The sequence below is a fragment of the Pecten maximus genome, chromosome 13, assembly GCF_902652985.1.
Source record: "Pecten maximus chromosome 13, xPecMax1.1, whole genome shotgun sequence".
NCBI lineage: Eukaryota > Metazoa > Mollusca > Bivalvia > Pectinida > Pectinidae > Pecten > Pecten maximus.
This window is the reverse complement of record NC_047027.1, coordinates 22,958,163-22,984,653: the sequence shown is the minus strand read 5'-3', so window position 1 is coordinate 22,984,653 and position 26,491 is coordinate 22,958,163. Positions and strand designations below refer to the sequence as shown.

Sequence of the window (26,491 nt, the reverse complement as noted above, 5' to 3'; positions counted from 1 at the left end):
TGCTAATTCCCGGCCTTCTGTTACAAAAAAGCAAATTTCAAAGCAATCCACAATCCTTCACCTCAAGTACAAAGATGGAAAATGACAACATGTAAATATACATGACAGTTAACTAACTTGGTATTTATTGGTGACTGATTACATAACATATATATCATGAAAATAATACAACCTAGTGAATAAGGACAATAACTTTATATATTAGATTCTACATTGTTATCTGGAATGAACCATCAAAAAAGGTCAAAATGATAAAAAAATAGACTTCACTGTTTATTTAATCATGATTATAAATATGGTTTTAAATATAAGCCAATGAAAATGGTTCTTTTTATTCGCTGCATTAAATTTGCATTTTTTTTTTCTTTTCTGAAAGAAATGAAATGAAGGCAGAAATATGTGGTAACGGTTTTATCATTTTGGCCATTTCTGATGTTTGGTAGTAATGTAATATACAGAGTTATTGCCCTTGTTGACGTTATTTTTTATGAAGAGATATTAAAAAATATTTTATCATGCTTTTTTCTTTATGTGCTAATTCTTGCAATATGATGAAGCAACTGATCTTATTGTAACATAAGAACACAATTAAAAAATAGCTAATGATTTCAGTACAATTTTTACACAGAAACTTCCATGTCATCTGTTTGAATAAAATACATTTTTCACTCATATGACAGACTATAATAATGCTGTGTCGTTAAATATGATATTCAGTGAGAAAGCTAATATCTTTATATTTTAATAGTATGACCCTCATATCACTTATTTAGGCCCATACTGACCAGTACGCCACTTGTGCCACGGATTGCTATACAGCGAAAATAGGTGTCGTGGATTGAATTGGAGCGGATGTATGGTGGATTTGGTCCTGTGTCCACATCCTCACACATATAGAAATTTATGGGATAACGACCTACAAAAATAAAGTCCGTGTCAAGGCCATGTTTCTATAAATGTTCGAAGATTAAATTTTTCATGCATTAAATGTCCCCCCTTTAACATAAATTATTATTATTATTATTCAAGGTAGATATGCCAATGAAGTTTTAAAATACTAAAATGGTGACAAATCCAAAGTTATATCAACCAATCATATTTTATTAAAGTGCTACAAATTATTACAATCACAATAAAACAGACATTTGGGGCACAATAACATAAAAACTTTATTAAAATCTTGCCAACTATGGCTTACCACACAATATATAAAAATGTGATATATCTTCATAACAGTTGATATGAATTACATAATAAAACATTTAATAACAGTGAACTCATTTAAAGGGGCATTCAATCGTTCGGACATCAAAAAAAATGCACAATTTCCATTGATGAAATCTACACCAGAACGATGATTATACGAGTGTTTGTGTCTACAAGTAATTAAATAAAGGCCGAAATGTACAGGAAAAATGCTATTGTAGACAAATACCGTATCTTTTTGCGGTAATTAGTGATACTTCGGGTCGAATTTAGAATTTTCAGGACTTAATACTCGACAAACTTTGTTTATCTTGACAGTAAAAATGCCGTATTAATGTAAAGATTATAACTTTTACTAGAAAATCTACTTGGAAAACATACATAATTATTTTTCGGTAAGTTTATTTTGACGACCTAAACTTTGAAGGAATGTCCCTTTAATGAATTGTAGTTGAACCCAAACCTCAAAAAATAGAAATGTAAACATAAAATTATAAATTAATACAAACCCAGGAAATTCTTTTGACCCATATCAAAGAATTCAGCTCCCTCAATGTGTATACTCTCAAAGTCCTTCAGGAACTGAAAATGAAAATAAATAAATAAATAAATAAAAATAAATAAATAAATACACATTTTTTTTAACAAAATGAGTGCCAACAAAGAGACGTTCAATACTCTCAACGCTTTAGAATATTTTGAAAACTGTATTTTAACTTTGAAATATAAACATTGTAGTATGGCATACCAATTTCAATTGCAGCTTTGCGTTAATTTAGATAAATATCTATTCAGTTATGGTTTTAGATTAAAATGTGGTATAATCTATGTTTTTCAATATCACAAAGAAAAATTAACCTTCATGTGACCTCCAAATGTGTCATCATCACCGCCTTCAATGTCTGTTCCTTCAAAGACAATATTTCTGGAGAGGAGAGCTACTTCTGCCCGCATGTCTGTGTTCATGTAAACCTCCCCATAGTGTGTGTACTTAGGAATCACTGGGGAAGACAATGTCACTGGGTTAGGTTTATCAGACATTGTTTTATGGTGGTGTGTGTACTTAGGAATCACTGGGGAAGACAATGTCACTGGGTTAGGTTTATCAGACATTGATATCCTCGTTTATGGTAGTGTGTGTTATCGTTGAATTTAATCTATAAAATATTTATAACAGTTTACGCTAAGCAGTACATACATGGTCTGTCCTATTTGAAAAAAATATCAAAGTACTGAAAAGTTGTTATGGTAGAAACGTTTGATTTATGCTTGATTAAAATGTATGCATCACGTTGCTTTGTTTTGTTTTTTTTATCAATAGTTCCTAGTTTTACTAAATCTGATAAAATATCATGTTATAACAAAAATCATTTTGTGAAGTAGGTAACAAATCGAATCAGCTGTTCATGGGGATAGAATCTGTATAAGGTAGTTAATAAAAATAATTCATAGTTTTATTATTATTATTTCTGCAGGTACTCTTTTACACTAATTGCCTAAATCGGGACCCTTTTCACTCTTTCATCATAGCCAACAAGATTTTTATTTATTTCTTCATTTATTTATTCTATTTATTTTGTTTGTTTATTCATTTATTGATCTGTTTTGCGCTAATAAAACTAATATTTGCATTTTTTTTTTAACAAGGGGAAGTTTTAAGTATATTTTGTCACACGAGACCACGCTTTTTATGTCTACATGCACACTACAAATTTTGTAGATTTTATTCAGGAAAGAACTTTTAAAGAAATCTATCATGAAACACCGTATCATTTTTCAGAATAACATTTTTACCTACCAACCAACCTATTTTCGCATATTTAGTACGTGTATCACATAAATTGTTGAATCATCTAAAATAAATAACATTCAGAAATTTATGTCAATAAATAAAGAATGCTGTCACTATGAATTGACTTTACACATCCATACATACTCTGCACTTTGATTTGGTTTGGAAGACAAGACGGACAATCTACTACGTCGGCCAATTCCACCTGTGTCCAATCGTAATCAGTAGAGGCGATGAGCACGACATCCCCTGTAACACAGTTTTCAAACATGAAAATGAAATAAGTTCACTTTAACAATCTCAAAGCTCAATTGAAACAATGACACATCATTTTGAACATTCAAGATCACATGTGATAATGAAAGTAACTAAAATTGTCTGTTGATCAAAGTTTGGTATATTTACTGGACCGATCGTCGCGAGCTTTCAATGCCGAAAAAAATCTTACTTTATGTACATGGCCAATGACATCGCAGCGCGAAAATATATATTTTCATCATGACTGACAGCGCGAAAATATCCACACCGCGAACAGTTTGGAGGCTGACTAAGCGAAAATTTCAACACGCGAAAATATCCACTTTTACAGTACATGTAACTTTCAAACAATCTGTTAAAATAAGCTGATCTTTCCATAAATTCGGAGCGGTTACCTAAGTTCTAGGGTTTATATTAGAGCTAGGTAGATGAAAAAAATGTATAAATTGCTTTTTATTAAAATCAAAATTAGACTATTGGCACACATAAGTTTAAAAGTGTAAATCTCTTAACTGTACCCATTGTTAATCATTTGGGGTACAATTGAAGATTGTTTAACATTAGCCATATACTCTAAATATTCTTTAACTTGAAATTGTCCATGAAAAGACCTTAGAAAATATCTTGAACATTCCTTCACTAGGAAATTTTCTTTAATTCTGATCATATATTCTTATGGAAAAGTACAAGTTAAACAAGTTCTTTTACGTTTTACGGTAGAATTGATAAAACAATGGATAGATCTATTTGTACCTAATCATAATAGTATTCTCGGTGTTCCAGTCAATTATTGGGAGGACCCGTGCAGTGCTAGGAAAGATCAGCGCCCTATATCAAAATTAACTTGAATATATGGAGATATACTACAAAAAACGTAAAAAATAAAAACAACTAAACACATATAATTTAATCAACTATCCCTATGAAAATGTACTTTTATTAAGGAACTCTTTTCTCTCAGAAAGTATCACTCCTATGTAACTACCAATCAAAAGAGTCGTTACAAACGATGGTGTATTTTTTACGCTATTAACGGATAACATAAATTTTCAAGCCACGCAAGGTTAAAGTATAATATTATCCTGTCCTTTTGCAAACAAGTTTCATATCTAATATGAAAATTAAGGACCTTTGATTCGGTCAATATAGTGTCATACCAACCTGGATGATCATTTTACCAGGTAGCTATAACACCATATCAACCTCACGAAAGGCCCATACTTGAGAAATATACTTCAGTATTACAAACCTTCTCTCCACAGTGAAACATCATCCAGTAGGTCGATGATAAACTCCGAACTGTTGCTGCTTGCTGATATCACATTTACATAACTTTGTTTAATATCGGTGCCATCAACATGGCTGTGGGCCTTGAAAAAGATACCGTTTTCAGTCATGGTACTCACAGCATCTAAGGCCTTTGGAACTGCATCTGTTTTGATTAGTGTCTCCTGCTTACAACTACTGTTACCTGAAATCAAAAGTCACATGCATCCTTAAGTTAATTAAGACATCAGGAAAAAGAAATTCGTTAAACGGGTTCTTTTTAACCAGAAATAAAGGACAAAAAATGACCAGGTTGACCACCTCCCCCACTCCTCCTCCCCCTCCTCCTCCCCACTCCTCCTCCCGTCTCCCCTCCCCGTCTCCCCTCCCCCACTGTTCCCCCTCCCCCACTCCTCCTCCCCTGTTCCCCTCCCCCTCCCCCACTCCTCCCCTGTTCCCCCTCCCCCACTCCCCGTCTCCCCCCTCCGTCTCCCCCTCCCCCACTCCTCCCCTGTTCCCCCTCCCCCACTCCTCCTCCCCTGTTCCCCACTCCCCTCCCTCCACTCCACTCCACCTCTGTAAAATAAGCTGGCAGTTTAACGTATTTATTTACAAATTAAGTCCCTGCCCACAAATATTGTCCCTTCTTCACTTTTGCGGAATCATCCATTTTAAAATAGTAAATTAAAGTTGGCTCACAAATAAAACCTCCCCCCCCCCCCCCAAGCTTTAATGCTAAAATTTTACACTCTAAAAGATAGTTTATTTGAGGATGAATACATCACTGGTATCCTTACCTTTGACAAACAGTAGTGAATACGCATCATATTTTTCTATGTTACGAATGGCCATTTGGTTTGTGACACTTAAATCCACGATCTCTTCTAGGAAGTCGAACAATCCAGCTGTTTCCATCAATGATGTGTCAGTATTTGGTACGTATCGCTGTGCCTCCATTGCAACTATTTTTCCATCTGGCACATCTGATAGAAAATAAAAATAAAATAAACAGAGGATCATATAGATATTCACACTGAACCAACATCCCGTTTCAAACACCATGTATACTTTGATTATCTGGGCACACTAAAGATTATAAGATAGATATGTATATACTGTCAAACTTTGCTATCTCGAAATTGAAGATCCTGTTTATCTCGAAGATAAAATTCAGTTCCGACAGTAAATATTCCATATATGGTATAATTAACTATTTAGAATAATCGTCATATTGCGATTGTTTTCAAATTTCTCGATTGATTTCGAGATAACTGGGTTCGTCTGTATAATATATATCTTAGACATAAATCATTTGTTACACATTTCCATGACTATCAGGTACGAAGATAAGAGTGGCCGGGTGCCACAGTGGTAACACACTTAAGCCGTTCACTTCGATTCCCCGATTGGAAGTGAAAATGTATGGGGTCATCTGCCCGACCACGTGCGTTTTCCCTGGATATTCCGTTTCCACCTACAGTAAGACCCTTCGCGCGCTTCAATCAAGGCCAAAAAAGCGTGATTAAAATAAGTTGATATAATTTGCTTCGCAGTTATTAAATGAAAAAAAAAGTAAAGTTTACCACCCTGTTGTTCAAAGAAAAAGTGTAATGAATGAAAACATTCAACTTACTGTTCAGGAAAGTCTTTAGAAGGTTGACCTGTGATGTGACTTTACTCTGTTTGTTTGAGTCTAGTCGGATAAAAGTGTACTTATCCGGAAGTCCTGTGTTCGGATCAAGTACCGTGATAACAAGGCCAGGCTGGAACTTAACGATATCTGTCTTTGACAGGTCCTACAAACCATAAGGTCAAAGGTCAAGTCGTTAATAATGGACAGATAGATAGGAATTAAAGGGGGAGAGAGCCCCCACGGGGACAAACAACCAAGTCAGGTAGTTCAGAACAGACATATAGATAGGACAAGGGGAGAGAGCCCCCGCGGGGACAAACTATCAAGTCAGGCAGTTCAGAACAGACATATAGATAGGACAAGGGGAGAGCGCCCCCGCGGGGACAAACAACCAAGTCAGGTAGTTCAGAACAGACATATAGATAGGACAAGGGGAGAGAGCCCCGCGGGGACAAACAACGAAGTCAGGTAGTTCAGAACAGACATATAGATAGGACAAGGGGAGAGAGCCCTCGCGGGGATAAACAACCAAGTCAGGTAGTTCATTACAGACATATAGATAGGACAAGGGGAGAGAGCCCCCGCGGGGACAAACTATCAAGTCAGGCAGTTCAGAACAGACATATAGATAGGACAAGGGGAGAGAGCCCTCGGGGGGATAAACAACCAAGTCAGGTAGTTCAGAATAGACATATAGATAGGAATTTAAGGGGGAGAGAGCCCCCGCGGGGACAAACAACCAAGTCAGGTAGTTCATTACAGACATATAGATATGTGATCTCGTGAGATGTTCATGTAACGTAGTGAGAATGACCATCTAGATTTTGATTAGATTGGTACCTTTCAAATAAATATTGCTAATTATTCCAATTAACTAAATATTAATCAGCTACATGCCGCAATCAACTTTGGACTAATATAGCTAGACATCTGATCAACCGTTATGATTACCTTCAATTAAATACAGCTATATATCACAATTAAATTCAATTAAATACAGCTATATATCACAATTAAATTCAATTAAATACAGCTATATATCACAATTAAATTCAATTAAATACAGCTATATATCACAATTAAATTCAATTAAATATGTCAGCTAGATATCACAATTAAATTCAATGAAATATAGATAGAGATCAATTACCTTCAATTAAATGGAGCTAGAGATCAATTACCTTCAATTAAATGGAGCTAGAGATCAATTACCTTCAATTAAATGGAGCTAGATATCAATTACCTTCAATTAAATGGAGCTAGATATCAATTACCTTCAATTAGATAAAGATAGTAATCACAATGAACCATCAACTGAACGTAGCTAGGTGTCATAATGAACCTTTAATGCATTATATTAGGTACCCCAATTAACATTCAATTAGATATAGCTAGGTACCCAATTAACTTTCAATTAAATGTAGCTAGGTATCCAAATTAACATTCAATTAAAAGCTAGGTACCCCAATTAACTTTCAATTAAATATAGTTATATATATGTATCCCAATTGACATTCAATCAAATTTAGCTAGACGTCATAATATGTTTTGTGAAATACAATTCGGCATCATACTGACATGCCTTGTTGTTTTACAAGTCAGTGTTTTGATGGCTCAACTTGAAATGATTACTTACATTTATCTGTTCAAAAAAGAGGCAATCCCCATGTGCGCATTTTTCAACGGTTTTGTCCAGTTTAGTCCAGCCAATTCTGGGCTCTCCATGAACCTCTAATGTCCCTCCGGCCGCCACGCCCAGAAACTTCTCATCAAAATCGGGTATGGAGTACATCCCTGGGGACCCTAAAACATGTATTTTACGAAACCTAGTAAATAGATCTGCATCATTTAAGACAAACTGACTTGACCTTGAAAGCAGTCTTAATATAGACTGAAAAGTTATATAAATCTTTCCTATTTTTGTTGTTTTTGTCAGGGAGAGGGGGGGGGGGGCGACTGTGATGGGGAGAGAGAGATTGCCTTCCACGATGGAACTGTCAGGACAGAGTCGTCCTCTCGCGGATTTAGTTAGGGCGTGTAAAGATAGTATTGTTCTCGGGGTTGGAAATGTCCCGGCTGAGGTCGTCCTCGCGGGTTAAACTAGGACTTGGGAGGATAATATGGTCATGTCGGTGGAACTGTCGGGTGGGGAGTCGTAAGTGGGTGTAGTATAATGGCAGGGAAGGTGATGGTATCTGTTGGGGGTCGGGGATCAACCTCGATGGTAATATTGTCTGGGCGGGAGGGGGTCGTTCCCGGGGGAGGGGATCGAGACTTACCCACAAACGAGATAAGTGTGTAGTTAGTGAATGGGCAGTCCTCGGAGCCTATGATCAATGAGCCGTACACGAGTATATAATGTACCCGGACTCTGGGCTCGGCCGCGGGACTCCAAACCAGGGAGGCCCCACTCTCTACAGTGATACTGAATACCTCTATGTCCATGTCCAATAGCACGTTGCCTGTCACAGACACATTCGAATACTGGTCAAACACCTGAAATAAAAGATGACAAAATAAATGAATAAATGCATAACACGAAACAACAGAAAATAATGTTTATGATAGTATTTTCGTTTATTAAACAACTCTCCTTCAGAGGGGCGAAACGAACATATATCGCACCGCTAATCATAATTAGTTTGCCCCGTTAAACGTCGTTAATTCCCCCGCAAACTTCCATTAATGCCCCCAGCCATTGTTAATTAGCCCCGCTAACATTTGGTACATTGACTCGCAAGCCATCTGTTTAGAAGGAATATTATCGATATATCACTCCACGGGGTACCAGAGCTAGGATAATCTTTGTTTCACTCCACGGGGCGCCAGAACCAAGACTATCCTTGTTTCACTCCACGAGGCGCCAGAGCTAAGATTATCCTTATTTCACTCCACGGGCCGCCAGAGCTAGGATAATCTTTGTTTCACTCCACGGGGCGCCAGAACTAAGACTATCCTTGTTTCACTCCACGGGGCGCCAGAACTAAGACTATCCTTGTTTCACTTTACGGGGCGCCAGAACTAAGACTATCCTTGTTTCACTCCACGAGGCGCCAGAGCTAAGATTATCCTTATTTCACTCCAAACAAAAATGCTTATCGTTCGGTGCAAAACCACGAAATGATATATCAATCACCAGCCACATTCAGACCAAATGGAGATGAGAATAATCAGGAAATAGTAATATCATGTCAGCATAAATAATAAATACAAAAATGAAACCTAGAAAATTAATTGCGACAATTTAAGTACAAACCGTTGAACCTCAAATCTGATCATACGTTTTTATTGTCGGGGTCAAAACAAGAATTATCTGAGCATTTTTGTGAAAAAACAAAACAAAACAAACAAAAACAAAAAACAACATCACAATCGTTTTCTTGGTTCTATGAATGGATGCGGTATGTTGCCAAAAGATATATATATAAATCAATGTATATATTTGGTATAGATATACATAATGTATCTTCATTTATTAGTCAAATTTCTATTTAACGATATATATACAACATATGAATTATACAAAAAGGAATCAGAAACAAGTGTCAAGACACTTATATAATCTGACACCGATATTGAGATTGGCGTTACATAACAGCATAGACCTGACTAAACACAACATCATATCATTATGACAATATAGTCCAACATGTGAAAAAAAAGTGTGTACGTGGCTTTGAATGAAATACATGGAGTGTTTTAAGTACTGTAATTGCATTCGTTTTAATTAGTTTTAATTAAGTATATTTAAAGATATATATGGTGTACATCGTTTATGAACCCTAATTGGTAATATATCCTAATGTAACAACATTCAACTTTAAGATTTCTAGATCTGTCTTTGTCATCCTTCCATTCTTCATAGATTTTCTTTCTTTATAAATCATTATTAGTATGGCTTTCATAAGTTAAAAAAACTTGCGCCCAATCCAATGGTGTTTAAACAATAAAATACGTTCATATCGACTACATGAAAAAATAAATAAATAAACAACGACTTTTTATCAATGCACACTTGTCAGACCAAAAGCTACATACAGAATTATATTATACCTGGTATTATATTATATTGAAACGGTACACAATATGATTTCTTCGAGATGCAATTTATGATTTAACCACCTAAAATTTAAAAGATGAAATTAGAAGCTGAAATGCTTGGAGGGTGGGTACTAGTTGTATAAGTGTAAATTGTACGTGTAACTTTATGTATTATATAAGAATATACAATGGCGTATTCTCAATCGCTCGTGATTACTCATTTAACAGACAAAAAGCACCTTTAATGATATATATCACTTACAGATATTCATTTTCTAGGCAAAGTTCTGCACTCTAAAGTATTAAAAAATTGAAGTACAACATTTTCGTTTGCTTTTGTCTTTTGTTTTGTTTTTGTTTAAATATCAACACTCTAAACACAGTGAAAGATATTCTCACATTGACTGTCGCAGGGAGAGGAAAAAATTGGAAAAGTTAATTCTGAAAATATATTATTGAGAAAACTACTCTGGTCTACTTGAACTTGCCATGCTATATGTGAATATTTAAGGACGGTACAACGCATATGGAGTACACGTACATGCATCAGATGGCACCCATGGTATAGAAATAAGGTTAATCACAAAAATAAACAAACAAATAAATAAATCAATAAAATAATAATAATTAAATAAGTATTTATATAATAATCCGAATTTTTATGTTAATAACCGTAGCAACTAAACAACAACTGTTCTGAATACATAATGACAAAATTAGATGATCAGACCACACTGGGACATTGTGCGATGTTTACGGGTTTTATTGATACTAACACTGACCAGGTCAGACGTGTTTGTATCAGCTCTGAGATTTTGTTGCTATATCCTCCTTGTGAAGAAATGGATTTATGTGATTTTGGGTAAAGTTTTTAACACAGATGAAATCTACAGAACTTACTACATATTTTTGAAAACATTCTGCAATTTAGTGAGTTTTAAGGAGTTTTAGAAAGGAACAACAACAACAATGGAAATTACCTGAGCAGCTGATAAGTACTCAGAGTGTACTTGGACTTACCTGTGCTATACACCTGTATCAGGGACATACAGGCTTACGTATATGTTGAGTTACACTCAAAGACTGTATATACTTTATGTCTGATTGCTTTATCACGATGGCAGAGAACTCGGCAATACCAAACACTGACATTTTAAATACTCCACCAACCATAGAGGGCACTCTAAGTCAACTGTTAGGACTAGTAGGAAAGATGGACTTGAGATTAGATTGGATTGAAAAGCAAGTATCTAAATTTGACAATATTGAAAAGTGTATAAACAGTCTGACAGGGAGAGTTCGAGTACTTGAAAACAACACGAGGGAGATTAAAGAAAAGAACATTGAATTTGAAAAAAGTGCAAATGCTATCAATTCATTTTACGAACAATTAAAGTAGAAGTCTGAAAAAAACACTTCGGATGTTAAACTACTGAAGAAACAACTGGTAACATATGAAGAGAATGCTAAATATTCGGAGATAGAGTTGATGAAGGCACTAGAGACCCAGGCGGAACTGAGAGAGAGACTAGAAGACTTGCAGTGTAGGTCTATGAAAAGAAATTTAATTTTTCATGGCCTTGCAGAGACATATAGAGAAGACACAGAGGAAAAACTGAGGGAGTTTATTCAGTATGAATTAAACATCAGCAAGTTTGTGGACCTGGCCAATGTGCATAGATTTGGGAAAAAGTTCCCAGGGAAACCTAGGCCAATTGTGGCAGTGTTTGTTTACCATAAGGACCTAGATCTGGTCAGAGGTCAGGCGGGGTTACTTCGAGGGACACGTTTTGGAATTAACGAACAATTTCCAAAAGAGGTTGAAGCTAGGAGGAAACGTCTGTACACAGTGATGAAACATTATAAGGGGGAGAGACAAACAGTGAAATTGGTCAGAGACAAATTGTTCATAAACGGACAGTTGTACGTGGAGCCAGCTGGTTATATCACGGAACAGCGGACAACATACAGTGAGGTGGTCCAGACTCCTAGTAGTAGTCGTAGGTGGAAAAGGACTCGTATCCCGTCCACACCCTCGGATCAGTCATCTACTCCTTCAGCAACTAGGCAGCGTCGAGGTGATGAACACAGTGCACGTGCCCTTCCTAGTACTCCTGGTCACCCAGCCGAGGAACGGGGGGCGGTAAGTGGTGCCGTTAGTAGGAGAGGACAGAGCAGATGTGAACATTCAATCACTAACACTGGTACTGTGACAGCAGGGCGAAAAAAGGGTTATTCGGGTGTGTCTCCTAGTACTCCTGGCAGTGGTGGTCAGCTGTCAGTCGAGGAACGGAGGCGTGTCGATGTGGTTCCACAGGGAATCAGTCACTGTGGTGACTTAGATAAATGGCTGAGTGTGTCTCCTAGTACTCCTGGCAGCAGTAGTCAGCTGCCAGTCGAGGAACGGAGGCGTGTCGATATGGTTCCTCTGGGGATGGTCAGTGGACATCTTGACAAATGGTTAAGTGTACCTCCTAGTACTCCTGGCACTGTCGGTCAGCTGTCAGTCGAGGAACGGAGGTCCGCGGATGCTGGCACTCCTGCCACTCTAGGTGGGGATAACGAGCCTCCTAGTACTTCTGACAGTGGTGTTCAGCTGTCAGTCAAGGAACGGAGGCCCGACAAAGTTGTCACTGGACAACCTAGCACCACCGAGGTGCCACCCACTGATGCGGTTAGTAGCGGAAGCGTACCTTGTAGTACTTCCGCCACCGATGAGCAGTCATCGGTCAATGAACGGACACCTGCTGAGGTTTCCTCGGATACATAGGACAGGCAGGAGAGTGTGACAATTATGTCATGGAATGTTTGTAGGGCAGTTTGTGAAAAACTTGAAGATCCAAAATTTGTTGAAAATGTAAATATGTATGATATAATTTGTCTATATATGAGTGCTGGGTTAAGCCTGACGATGACATAACACTGCCTGGTTACTGTTCATATACTTTTCCCCGTATTAATGCAAAAGGGGGTGGGATACTAATTTATGTTAAAAATGGATTGAATGAAGTTTGTACAGTTGTTGATAATATTTTAGATTGCATTGTGATTCTGAAGTTGAAAGGCATCGGTGAAATTGAGGCTAAACGTGATACTTACGTATTTGCATGCTACTTCCCACCTATAAACAGCACCTTTTATGATAAGAAGGATATAGATCCATTTATATGTCTAGAAGAATGTGTATCTAAGTACAATACACATGGTGATATTGTTGTAACGGGTGATTTTAATAGTAGAACTGGGGAGGCTGATGATTTTATTAGATGTGATCGAATAGGGGAATTTGCTGCGGAGATGTTATCAAATATTTTTAATTATATACCAGATGTGAATATGCCCAAGCGTTTGAGTGTAGACAAACAGGTAAATCAGTTTGGTAGAAAGTTATTGGAAGTTTGTAAATCAACCGGTCTTAGAATTGTTAACGGCAGACATCCTGGGGATCCCAAGGGAGACATTACATTCTATAACAGAAACGGAACTAGCCTCATTGATTATGTTTTAGTTCTAGACAATAAGGTAGATATTATTAAAACATTGAAGACAGGTGAGTTTAATACCTATTCTGATCATGCACCGGTTAGTTTTTCTTTGTGTAATAATTTTAAATTAGTTAAACACGAAAAACAAAGTAATAATTTAAATGACAAGAGAGAAACAAGTGTAAAATGGAATGAAGAAAATAATAGTAGAATTTGTGAGGTATTACAAGAAAACATTGACAGACTGATACAGTCATGTAATACTACTAAATGTGACCAAGAAGGAATTGATACATGTGTAACAAATTTTACAAGTATTCTAAATGAGTTAATTGTTCCTCACTGTACCCATACAAGTAGCAAAAAAGGCACAGGTAAGCAGGAAAATGTTGTCAAGGGAGATAAGCCATGGTTTACAGATCCCTGTAAACAAAGATATAGAGATTATAAATATGCACTGTATACTTTTAATGTTTGTAAATCGACTGTGAACAGGGAAGCACTAGTAAATAAAAAGACGCTGTATAAGAAACTCGAATATAAGTTAAAAAGGGAGTATAAATGTCACCAAGGTGACATGATGAATTATTTAAGAAAGTACAACCCGCGAACATTTTACAAAACGTTTAGGAAACGTAAACATAGTAAGATAAACGATTTAAGTGTTGAGGACTTTTACAATCACTTTTGTTCATTAGGATCGAGTGAGCCCACAATAGACAGGGATGTATCAAACTTTCTTAATGAGTATGGTGTGAATTCAGCTGATCTTCTCCCTCATGAACTAGATGTAGATATAACAGAGACTGAGATTCTGACTGCAATTAAAAAACTAAATACTAACAAAGCGTGTGGACAAGATGGTATTTTTAATGAATATTTTATTAATTGTAAAGATATTTTAATGCCATGTTTATTGCTATTATTCAATAATATATTCAAGTCTGGTTATTTCCCGTCATCGTGGTCACTTGGTAATATAGTTCCCGTTTTTAAAAAAGGTGACGTTAATAACACAGATAACTATAGGGGTATTACCTTATTAAGTTGTGCGGGTAAACTTTTTACTGCTATTATAAATGAAAGACTTGTATCGTTCGAAATGAAATATAATAAAGTAACAGACGCCCAGTTTGGATTTAGGAAAAACTCTTCTACTGTAGACGCCATTTTTGCTTTACAGTCTTTAGTTAATCGTACGTTAAAAAAGAAAAAACGTCTCTATTGTTGTTTTATAGATTATACAAAAGCATTTGATTTTATCAACAGACAGAATATATGGTATAAAATGATAAAGGAAGGTGTAGAAGGAAAACTTCTTAAAGTTATAAGATCATTATATAAAAATGTGAAATGTTGTGTTAAATATAATGGTATTCTATCAGATTTTTTTGAGATAGATAACAGATTATTTCAGGGGGAAATATTATCACCCCTTTTGTTTGCTATGTATGTTAATGATTGTGAAATGCAATTTATAGTAGATAATTGCCCATCTATTGAAATACAAGATATAAACATGTTTTTACTTATGTATGCTGACGATATGGTGATTATATCTGAAACACCAGAGGGTTTGCAAACAATGTTAAACTCTCTTGCCAAGTACATAAAAAAATGGGATTTGACGGTAAATACTGGGAAAACTAAAATTGTCGTGTTTAGAAATGGAGGGATACTAAGAGGGAATGAAATATGGACATACGAAGGAAATAGATTGGATGTTGTCGACCAATTTAATTACCTGGGTGTGCTATTAAATTTTAACGGGAAATTCAAACAAACTCAGAAGCAAGTTGCTGACCAGGGGAGAAAAGCATTGTTTGCACTTTTAAATGTTTGTAGGAAAAATTATTTTAATATTGAAACAAAATTAGCAGTCAGGGACTTTCCTGGGTATTTTGGGAATCGCCAAAAATCATCAAATTGGGAAAATTACGTCGTAAAAGGGGGTAATTGGGAAAATTTGTAAAACTTTCTGTATTACAAAATAAACAACTTTAACACCAATTAATACTGTTTTGATGTTTTAATCACTGATATTACACTTGTACAATGTACTTTACAGGGACAAGTGCCGATCTTTTGCAAGTTTGAAGTTTTGAACAAGTTGTTCTAATTCATATTCCGTCAGGGTACTGGCTCCCTCTATGTTAATGCGCATTATTGCATTAATTGACTTGCAACTCAATCTGCTGCGCATTGGGGTTTTTAGCAAAGCCATTTGGCTAAAGCTCCTCTCCACTGAGGCCGTTGATGCTGGAATAATGTTCACCAGGTACAGAAGCTTGCACATCATTGGAAAAGATTCTTGGAGTACAGGATCCCCAGAGACTTTTAAAAACATTGACAGCAGATTGTTAACCTGGTCACCCTCATTACTATTGGAAGGCTGTGGATTTCTGGCTTTCATTCTGTAAAAAAATTATTTCATGATTTTTGCAAAAATTCTGCAATGTGCAATACATGTATGATTATGGATCATGTCAATGAACAAATGATTTAATTAAATTAATTTTATATTAGCCTATACAAAATATTTTTGAAGTGATGTAGCAAATACAGAACTACTTTATTTCAGATTAATAAACCTTTAGTGAAGATCAGGTTCATAGTCTTTATTAATCAAACTCAGCAGTAAAGTCTTTGGTAGTTCAGGAAATTTATTATCATATGAAGAGTTATTGTAATGAAATGATGTTGATTATACTTAATTATTAATCTTTTTTATTTTTTTAACTTTCCTATTCGATTAGTACTGACCTTTTCATGATTTTGATTTGATGCTTGAAGGCACAGTATTCAGCTTCAGTTGCATCTGGATCAAGATCCCTCTCACATCTTGTCACATGACCTTGGAAAATGTCCTCTCCAGGTTCCCCATAGTGTCCACAAAGTACAGTCAATGCCTCCTAAGGTAAAAAAAACTTAAGTCAATAAACAGAAAATGTCTAGGATGAGTCGAGGTAACTGCGTTTAATTATGATTAACATTTTAATACTTGTCAAAACAGCTGTGAATGTCTGACTTATTGTTAATGATTATATTAATAATGAATCAAAAACTATCATTGAAGGATCAGTTATTGTATTTAAATTGAACAAGGACTGTGTTGGTCTCCAATAAATAAAGATTTAAAAAATCAACAAGTTCAATTCTTTCTAATTCTAGAGCATAACTGGAGTGAATATAGGCCTACTTGATATTTATAGTACCTTTCCATGGTTTTGAAGATCAACAGCACTGGCATTGGCTTCGATCATACTAGGATCCAGAGCCTTCCGAAAAGCATCAAACACAGGGTGCATGTAGAAAGCATCATTGATTTCTCCAATCAAACTGTCTATAAATGGAACAGCAACATCTTTAATAAATGCTTTGATGTCAAGGTTCTCAAGGTGACCTCTGTGACGCCTTTGCAGATCAGTTCTTTCATTGATGATGAGAAGCAACTCTGAAAGACGACTGACATATAACTGATCCCCAATCTGATTGTTCTCTTGAAATTCAAGATAAGTCTCTTTAATGACTTCCAGGTCAGTTACTGTTGCTTTCACTTTCTCTTCCACATTGCACAGTACAACATCTGTTTTCTGGAGGTAGAGGCTGAGATGGTTCAGTGGTTTCAACACATCACTCAACACGCAGATCATGGCAACAACATTTTTCTGTACAAGAATAGATCTCAATCCAAATACCTCTGGTTCACGTTTTTGTTGGTATATTTGGTCCAGAGCATCAAGCACCGACTCGTACCTCTCAATAAACCTTACGCATGCTTTGCCATGTGACAACCACCTAGTTGTAGCAGCCCTGATCAACATCAACTTGTCCATGCCATATACAACTTGAACATCTTGCAGCACAGCAAACCTTTGCGGGGAGTACTTGAACAATTTCCATATCGCAAGTAAAGCCTCATCTACCTCAACAAGTAAAGGAAATGTTTTCATCAAATGTTTAAGGCAGAGGGCAAGGCGATGACAGCGACAGTTGATGTACAGGCTCTTTGGTGCATAGTTCCTAAATCGTCTTTGAAGACCTACAAAATTGGAAATGAAATGTTTCAGATATGTAGAAAAATATTGATAAATGAGCATGTATACTATTTAACAATATTTACAATATAATTTAAATAATCAATTAATATTTCAACACAGTCATAGTGACAGAGTGAATCCCACTGTAACTAATAATAATAAATTATTAACTTGATCATGGAGACAGTTTGAGGATATAGGCAGTAATCTTAAAAGTGCTCATCTTTGACTTAATCTAATGTTGTTGTTTTTATTTCTCTTTCTCATGTTATTATTTTTACAAGTTCATTTTTTATTGAATAGTATACTTACCAGTACGAATGCCACTCATCGAGTTGGTGCCATCAAAGGCAACAAACCGACATTTTTCAATGGGTATCCCTTTTGCTATGAGAAAACCGTGGAGGACATCCATCAGGGTGGCACTGTCTGTCTTTTGAACTTCAACCAAACCCATGAAGTGGTCTGTGAAATTGGAGTGACTTTCATGGTACCAGCGGCAAAACACAGATAATTGTGTTTTGTTGGCCTCGTCGGTGCTCTCATCAGCTAGCAAACTGTAAAATGGGGCTTTGCGTAGAGAGTCCAGTAGGCTTTGCTCAATGTTCTCCCCTATTAATTCAATTAATTCTGTGGCAGTTTTAACTGATAGGTAAGTAGCCTGTGGTGGTGCGATTTCAATATGCCTGGCAATATCCTCTACACCTAAACTTGCAACAAATCTCACAAAATCTTCAAAATTTGTTTGGGCCCATTTCTTCCTGATGATAAAGTATATTGATTGAAACAGTTTTTTCAACACACTTGCATTCCTTTCTTTTTCAGCTTTAAGATCAGACTCATTTTTCATTGACAACTGTTCCAGTACAGACATTTTTTGTTTCAAACCAATTTTCACTTTCACTTCTGCATTTATTTTGGATGCCTTCAGATGTGGGGTACTGTTTGCATGCTTATCTAATAATCGAGATGGATGTGTACCCAATGTCTCAAGGCCTGGGGAGATAAATGGAGACGTAACACTTATCACACTCATAGAGCTTGAATCTGAACAGTTACTGCCATATGTTAATTCACACAACTTACAAAGGTATCCTTTTTCCGAGGTGTGGTAAAGCCAAGGATAGTTGACAGTATATCTGTTCATGTCAAATCGCCGCCGATCTATGTTACTGTGAGCTGGCTTAAAATCAATCTCGGCCCGTGTCTCCCTGAGTTGAACTTTCTTTTGAAGTGGCGTGGTAGTCGTGGAGGCAACCATAGCGACTGGAGTCTGTAGAGCTACTTCCACTGAAACTGTTTCACTTTGTTTGCAGATATTTGCGCCGTCGCTATCGCCAGTAACGGATTTTATTTCATCACACAATTTGTTAATGTTATTATCACCGACGTCAGTCGGTTTGCACTCTGTCTCGTCATTACTTGGTGCATTGACACTAACATCAAGTTTTTGTCGTTTTGAAAAAAACGCTGATATAAGCGTCGAACTTGGCTTATTTTTCGGAACCTTCCTCACATAATACTTCCCGTTGTGAGACATTTTGTTTCTAGCGGATACATCATTTGAACGCTTGTAAATAACAATACTATGTTCCTTTCTTATTCAAACGCTCAAGCGATACAGATTTCGGTGATTTATAACAAACAAAACGAAAGTAATAAAATCCGGATTTGAGAAAATCGGCAGCAAGATTGGGATTTTTTTTTTCCGGATTGGGAATTTTTATTGTTTTTTCTAATTGGGAACGGTGCCGATATTCGGTACCATTTATATAGGCAGGAAAGTCCCTGGCAGTATTTGATACTTATGTAAATAGTGTTTTAAATTATGGAGCAGAAGTTTGGGGCTTCCATACCGCTCCGGATATTGAAAAACTGCATGTGAGATTCTGCAAGCAAATACTAGGATTACATAATAAAACTAGTAATGTTATGGTGTATTATGAACTGGGAAGATATCCCTTACAAATTATTAGAAAATTTCGAATATTCAAATATTGGATAAAACTGAGAAATGTAGAAAATTGTATACTTAGGTCATGCTATGACGATATGCTTTGTAATAATGACATATGGTTAATGAGTGTAAAACAAGAATTATACAGAATTGGTCTTGGAAATGTGTGGGAATCTTCCAGTGTAAGTAATAACACTTTTTATATTATAAAAGAACGTCTTTGTGACATATTTAGACAAGAATGTTTTGAAAAAATTAAATCTTCTCCGAAAGGAGCATTGTACCAATATGTGTGTAACTTTGGTCTCCAGTATTACTTATCAAAATCTGTAAATATAATTTATTTAAAGCAAATATGTAAAATTCGATTGTCTGCACATAAGCTAAATATCGAGTGTGGCAGATGTAACAGAATCGAAAGACAAAACAGATTATGTACATTATGTGACTTGAATGATGTCGAAGATGAGTTCCATTTCATTTTGAAATGCCCCTGTTATATTGACATAAGGATAAAATTGATTAAGAAATATTATGCAAGACATCCAAGCATGTATAAATTAATTCAACTTCTTACGTGTGAGAATTTGTCGGAAATAAGAAATCTTGGCAAGTATTTGCTACAAGCAAACAAAAGGAGATCTGAGCTGATTACTGCGACTTAGTGTTTACTCTCCACTGTATGTGATGGTGTGTGTGGCGGTGGCGGTGTGTGCGAGTGTGTGCGTACGCGTGTATAACTGTTGTTGTCTTTGTATTATGTTGTTCTGTATATATGTTATAACTGATAAGTCAGCTGACTTAAAGTAATAAAGAACTTGAACTTGCCGAAATATACGCATTTTAATTCCAATCCAAACCGCCTCACAGCTTCGGGTCGCCATCTTTGCCCAAATCAAAACATCTGTGCTTTTGAAAGAGTCAGTACTGCAAAGCTTCTAAATGATCTTGTGATACAAATTTTAAGATTATAATGGAAACGAAATATGGATTTTAAATTAATTTGATTTAAATTACTTATGCTTTAGGTTAGCAAATAGTAGCAATTATTTACAATGATCTTTAACGTTATACTCAATACTGATCACGATGCTTTTATTTAGACGTTTTCTATTTCTTTCGATTCATTTCATTTAAAGAATTGATTTAGATTTCCCAGTAATTTCGCGGGAAATGAATTTGATGACGTAGGAAGCCCACATGCTATAGAATCAGGCATCTATAGTCGATAAGTGGAGGTTTGGAGTGGATAACACTTCGGTCCATTAGCTGTATGACATTTCGTGGCGTCGGTTATTAGAACGTGACCCAGAAAAAAAACAACGTGATAAAAACAAAAGACCATTGTACATTACCGGATTATTTTCGCAATTTTTGAGACACCATTGTGCGGAATTACAATGGAAAGTAACACTGTTTTAATTCATAGCTGTCGTATCGTAACCTATATGTAGCACAGGTGCTTGCATAGAAAATATCACTTTTGATTTTTTTTTGATATGACAGCGGTATGTGTAATGTGTAAGAGGGAAGGTTGGCAACTACGCCACGAGCGAAACGGCACCCCATCTCACTTCAATCGACTAAAAAACACATTTATTCAAACTGACACGGCGCACACTATATGCGACCGTCATCAGAAAACATTCATCTTTAACCTACCGTGCCACTCAATACGAATTGTTACATCCAAAACACAATAATCCGTGAAAACATCGCCGAATTCCTCGCTCAGAACGCCATTTCTCAAACGGCTCCCTGAGCCTGTCCAGATTCTTCATTTACATACGGGGTTCAAAGGTCATGCGATTATATAAGCGACTGTCACCAGGTGAACTTTTTGGGGTCATCTCGGCATATTTTATTTTACAGGTGCATGCACAGGACGTCGTTTGCGATATCACGGACTAATAAGATAGCATGTTTTAATGCCATGCAGTGATGAGATCGTCCTTTCCTTTTCTTCAACTGCATCATTTCGGTAGTTGTTGAACTTCGTTTTCAATCAAAAAGATTGCATATAACGGTGCTCAATAACTTGTTCAAGACAGGGCCGGGACATTATACGTATACCATGAACAAGCAATATCAGTTGCAATTTTTCGAAGTTAAAATTTTGATGGGGTAATAGCTGATAGTTGTTTGATATTTTGATATATCATTGTACTTGCCATCTATTTAGGGCTATGCCAATCTTCAATTTTTTTAAAAATGGACCCCTACATGACTAGTTAAAAATGTATATACCACACACAATACCGATAAGAATAAGAGGTTGTTCTGGGTATTCTGGCGTTAGCCCTAAAATACTATAAAAGTCTGGCGTTGACACAAAATAACCACTACTTCCCCCTCAAGTATTCCCTTTTCTTTCTCATTTTAATTCAGTTTCATAATTCTGTAAGTACTTCAGCCAGCTTGATTATTATTAGAGTAGCGTTTGCTGCTTACACACTCAATTAATCAGGTAATTCATCAATAACTTAAATTTTATATATGCGAGCGATGTAAAGTGGAATAAATGGATAATGAGTATTACAAAGAATACATTTTACAATGCGTTAAACTCTTTGACATTGTCACTGGCGGATTTAAAGCCCCCTCCCCCCTAAAGTTGTCAAAGTAAGGGTATCTTAAAAAACGAATTCCCGTATCAATCAGCGAAATAAAAATATAAAATCATTAAAAAACATCTCTCATATACTTGTTTTTATAAAACACACCAGGTATGAATCTATCGTGAAATACACTAGAATGCAGGATTTTGCATTTACCTGCTATTTTTTTTTTCAGGGGGAGTACCCGCGGAAAGCCCCCCAGGTCTGAAGTATGATTTTCGTATTTGACGACGACATGATATTTGTAAAATGTGCAGAAATAAATGAACTGGTCTGAAGTAAGTAATGTTGGTACACATGTATACGTTCCAGTAACCTGATGACCGTCTTATTCGTGATTCACTTTTCTTTTTGTTCGTCCAGATTTCAGTAAACTGACAAAAGTTAATCAATAAATAAGCATTTTGTTCTACCTTTGTGACAATTATTTCATTATTTAGAAAACGATACGATAGTGACGTTCTGTGTGAATCAATTTATGCCCCCTCCCCCCTTTCCACTTATCGAAAATCTCATTCTCGAAAGATTGCAAAATTTGCTATAATCATTTAATCATTTCATTTTTCCGAAATTTTGTTCCGAAATTTTGGCCCCCAGACCCCTCGCCAAAAAAAATTCGGCTCCCGCCTATGGTGCACGCATTACCACATTACCACTAAATTACTGGACTCCCCCCCCCCCCCCCCCCCCCCCCCCCCCTTTCCAATTCCTGGATCCGCGCCTGCTGTATACTGTCATATACGGTGCATGGTAATCTAACGTTGATTATAAATCATCGTTCATCGACGAAACTCTTCAAATAGTCGTAAATTAGACGAAACTCTTCAGCGAGCCGAAACATTTCCCGGACAAAATGCATGCGGAGATGACCCCCAAAATTACACCTGACGACTGACGATCATATAATCGCATGACCTTTGAACCCCGTATGTAAATGAAGAATCTGGACAGGCTCAGGGAGCCGTTTGAGAAATGGCGTTCTGAGCGAGGAATTCGGCGATGTTTTCACGGATTATTATGTTTTGGATGTAACAATTCGTATTGAGTGGCACGGTAGGTTAAAGATGAATGTTTTCTGATGACGGTCGCACATAGTGTGCGCCGTGTCAGTTTGAATAAATGTGTTTTTTAGTCGATTGAAGTGAGATGGGGTGCCGTTTCGCTCGTGGCGTAGTTGCCAACCTTCCCTCTTACACATTACACATACCGCTGTCATATCAAAAAAAAAATCAAAAGTGATATTTTCTATGCAAGCACCTGTGATATGTAGTTGGGCAAGACCTACTTTCGTTTTACAGTTTACGGATATGGTCATATAAATAATTCATCTTCTCAACCACAGTCGAATTACTTCACGGGATAGTTCTATCAAGTATATTTGATCTTCTTATGTACAGGGTGCATCTTTGTTTAAAATTGACTGGTCTGCAGGTGTGATCTGGCTACTAGATCTCAGCAGACCCTGACCCCGGGGTCACGTTACTATCGTATCCCTTTGTGAACACTTCATAATAAATGTATCCACGACTGATTCGTTTGGATTACTACAACTTTCTAGTCTTCCTTCTGGAAGAGACGTGTATATGATATACCATATTTACGTTGATGGATACTTCAGCATTTTAAATACTTTAATATATAAATACTTATAACCGGTAAGCTTGTAAAAAAAAAAATAATAATAATTAAGGGTTAACTGTAATATGTTTGTTACGTTATTGAGCAATAACACAAAAAAAACTGGGGTGTACTCTTTTCATAAACCGCTTCCTTATAATTTAATTAACAACGATAAGAAACATTTTCATTAAGTTTAACATGTTTATTTTGCTCCAGATATTTAAAAACACATCGATAAATACAAAATCCCGTGAACAACGATTACTCCGCTGACGTCACAGTCATTAATTATGTTATGAGATGATAGCATAATTTTTTGAGCCAATGAAAATGCTTGTTACAAGCAAAATTAAATTATGATAAAATGAAATAAAAATGAATAAATAAAACAAGATAGCGTCCTGAAATTGACTGGTCATAAAACCAAACCTTACCTATCAAATGTAGTGGTAAAGTTTGAGATGATATTGATTATTCATTATTATTGTTATTATTTGTGGTATTGCATAAAAATACAAAATAGCTTTTTCTCGTTGACGGTGCTGTAACATCTTTAAGACTAAACTATGATTATCAAATATTGTTTTTGAAACAAAAAAATGGCATTTGATTATGAATAACTGCCTTTACAAATTAGTATTTCAGCATCCTTGCATATGGCTTGCATTAAACACCCTATAACATTTTTGAACCTTAAAAAAAAACCAAAAAAAAAAACAACACCCCTGGATAAGTTGTCAAATTGATTTTTTTCGCCGAATAGCGATTACTTTATGACCAGCTCATAATATGTCTAGTTGAATTGCATATATGTTCTGTTACTCTCTCCTAAACTTAAAACATGTTATATTATTATTTATTTATTTTTTTAATTTTTAAGACATTTTTAATACATAAATACATGAATAATCACACACACATACATACATGTTATATTATTTTAATGAGATAAGGAAAGTTAGCAAGTATAAAAAATATTTTCAATAGACCAACGGTAACGGTAGCGAGTGTCAGAGGTAGTCCATGGGGTAGTGGAAGTTGATGGTGGACTGTGGTCTACAGCTTCAGAAAATATTACAAAATTGCATTTAAATTATTTTTTTGTTTAACTTACCTGACCTCCCCACGTGCCGATCGTGTCAGACCATAGTGTTAGAGATGGATTTTCATGTGGACACCAGTCTTGACCGGTGGTCAGCAAAACCTGCAGACAGAAAGTCACAGCGGACAAACTCCGCAGCCAACACATGGTAACTCTCAGCCAAGAACTTTAAATTTGAAATTCAGGATCTCTCCTTCCCAGTGATTATATCATCCAATGTATTTTTTAAATGATCGGACACCTCTAGAATATTTAGAGTTTTTTGTCCACATATATGTCCAGCCCTTCTCCTCAGAATGTGTACCGGGGAAGACTGTCCCCAAATCGAGTGGGTAACAATCGGATAAACATCACTTATATTATCAGTAGCTGGACAATTGAACTGTGACGTACGTCTCAATATATCTACGTCTTAATTTCGAAATGGTCAAGTGATTTTTGTGATAACACAAAATTTGAATACTGTGGTAGATACCATTGAGCTATGATGATGTTTTTAGTTTCATTTCTTTGTTCAAATATTTTTCTGAGTGGCGATTTTTTTTCGCAAGTGACACAAAAATTCGAAAACTAAGACATTTCTCATAGCATACTATATAATAACGTACTGTATCTGATTATCAATATTATATTTTAATGTGAAGAGTTTCAATGTTAAATTAGTATCCGTTAGGCAATTTTAATGAAAAAAGGGGGGAAAAAACGAAACAAACAAACAAACAAACAACAAAATGTGATAAACACAACAACTTATCAATACCATCACGGACCTTTTCCATATATTTATCCTCGATAATATTCTATTGAGAAATTTACAGAATTCTTGACATCTGCATATTTCAAATATATTTTTAGGCTTGAACATTTACACAGTTATGTTTTTTTCTGTTTGCAGTGAATCTCTAATCATTACTATCGCAGTATTCTTATCATTTGATATCAAGCTTAATCCGGGATTCCTCTCTTCATTAAATTTTAGTTTTACCCTAGAGTGGCTCACACACGGCTTTAGGATATCGTGACTATAGACCATTTACCGTAGCATGTAAACTGGCACTTGTTATAAGCTTCAGGACATCGTGCCGAAACTGACCTTTCTATCTCGTCCCTGAATCTTAGGAAAACAAAACCTGTGAAAACAGAAAAGGCCTATACTACCCACCCTATTCGGCTGTGTCCACACGGATGAACATAAATCCTCTACATGGCTGTCATTTTGTATAGATTAAACGTCTTTTTTAAAGTAGCCATGGGATTCATTCAAACATAACTTGAGTAAAATGTTGATTATCTGTTTTAAAGCTCCCGAAATGACAGTCGTTAATGCTTGAATTTTGTTAAGAATAATTACGTACTTGACATTACATGACAGCATAGCATTGCACAGCATAGCATAGCATAGCACAGCACAGCACAGCATAGCATAGCATAGCATAGCATAGCACAGCATATTTTCTTTGCATTTAGATATCC

At 36.0% G+C, this 26,491-nt stretch overlaps 2 protein-coding genes across 2 annotated transcripts in view; both read right to left on the bottom strand.

Annotated features, from left to right (window-relative positions):
• LOC117340260 (cell surface hyaluronidase-like) overlaps positions 1-25,334 on the bottom strand; it is a 40,291-nt gene extending 14,957 nt beyond the window's left edge. The window contains exons 1-10 of the mRNA XM_033902018.1: positions 25,031-25,334; positions 8,435-8,651; positions 7,792-7,958; positions 6,156-6,318; positions 5,320-5,505; positions 4,506-4,727; positions 3,143-3,247; positions 2,065-2,207; positions 1,716-1,788; positions 786-916 (exon numbers count right to left, since the gene is read on the bottom strand). Of these exons, the coding sequence (XP_033757909.1) occupies positions 786-916; positions 1,716-1,788; positions 2,065-2,207; positions 3,143-3,247; positions 4,506-4,727; positions 5,320-5,505; positions 6,156-6,318; positions 7,792-7,958; positions 8,435-8,651; positions 25,031-25,165 (1,542 nt within the window). The 5' untranslated portion in view covers positions 25,166-25,334. The remainder of the gene's footprint in view (positions 1-785; positions 917-1,715; positions 1,789-2,064; positions 2,208-3,142; positions 3,248-4,505; positions 4,728-5,319; positions 5,506-6,155; positions 6,319-7,791; positions 7,959-8,434; positions 8,652-25,030) is intronic.
• Positions 15,692-19,144, bottom strand: LOC117340261. The gene is made up of 4 exons (XM_033902019.1): positions 18,034-19,144; positions 16,897-17,723; positions 16,445-16,593; positions 15,692-16,095 (listed from the first exon to the last, which is right to left on the bottom strand). Exons 1-4 carry the CDS (start codon positions 18,980-18,982, stop codon positions 15,744-15,746), a joined length of 2,277 nt encoding a protein of 758 aa, XP_033757910.1. The 5' UTR covers positions 18,983-19,144; the 3' UTR covers positions 15,692-15,743.
• Positions 25,335-26,491: the final 1,157 nt, after the last annotated feature.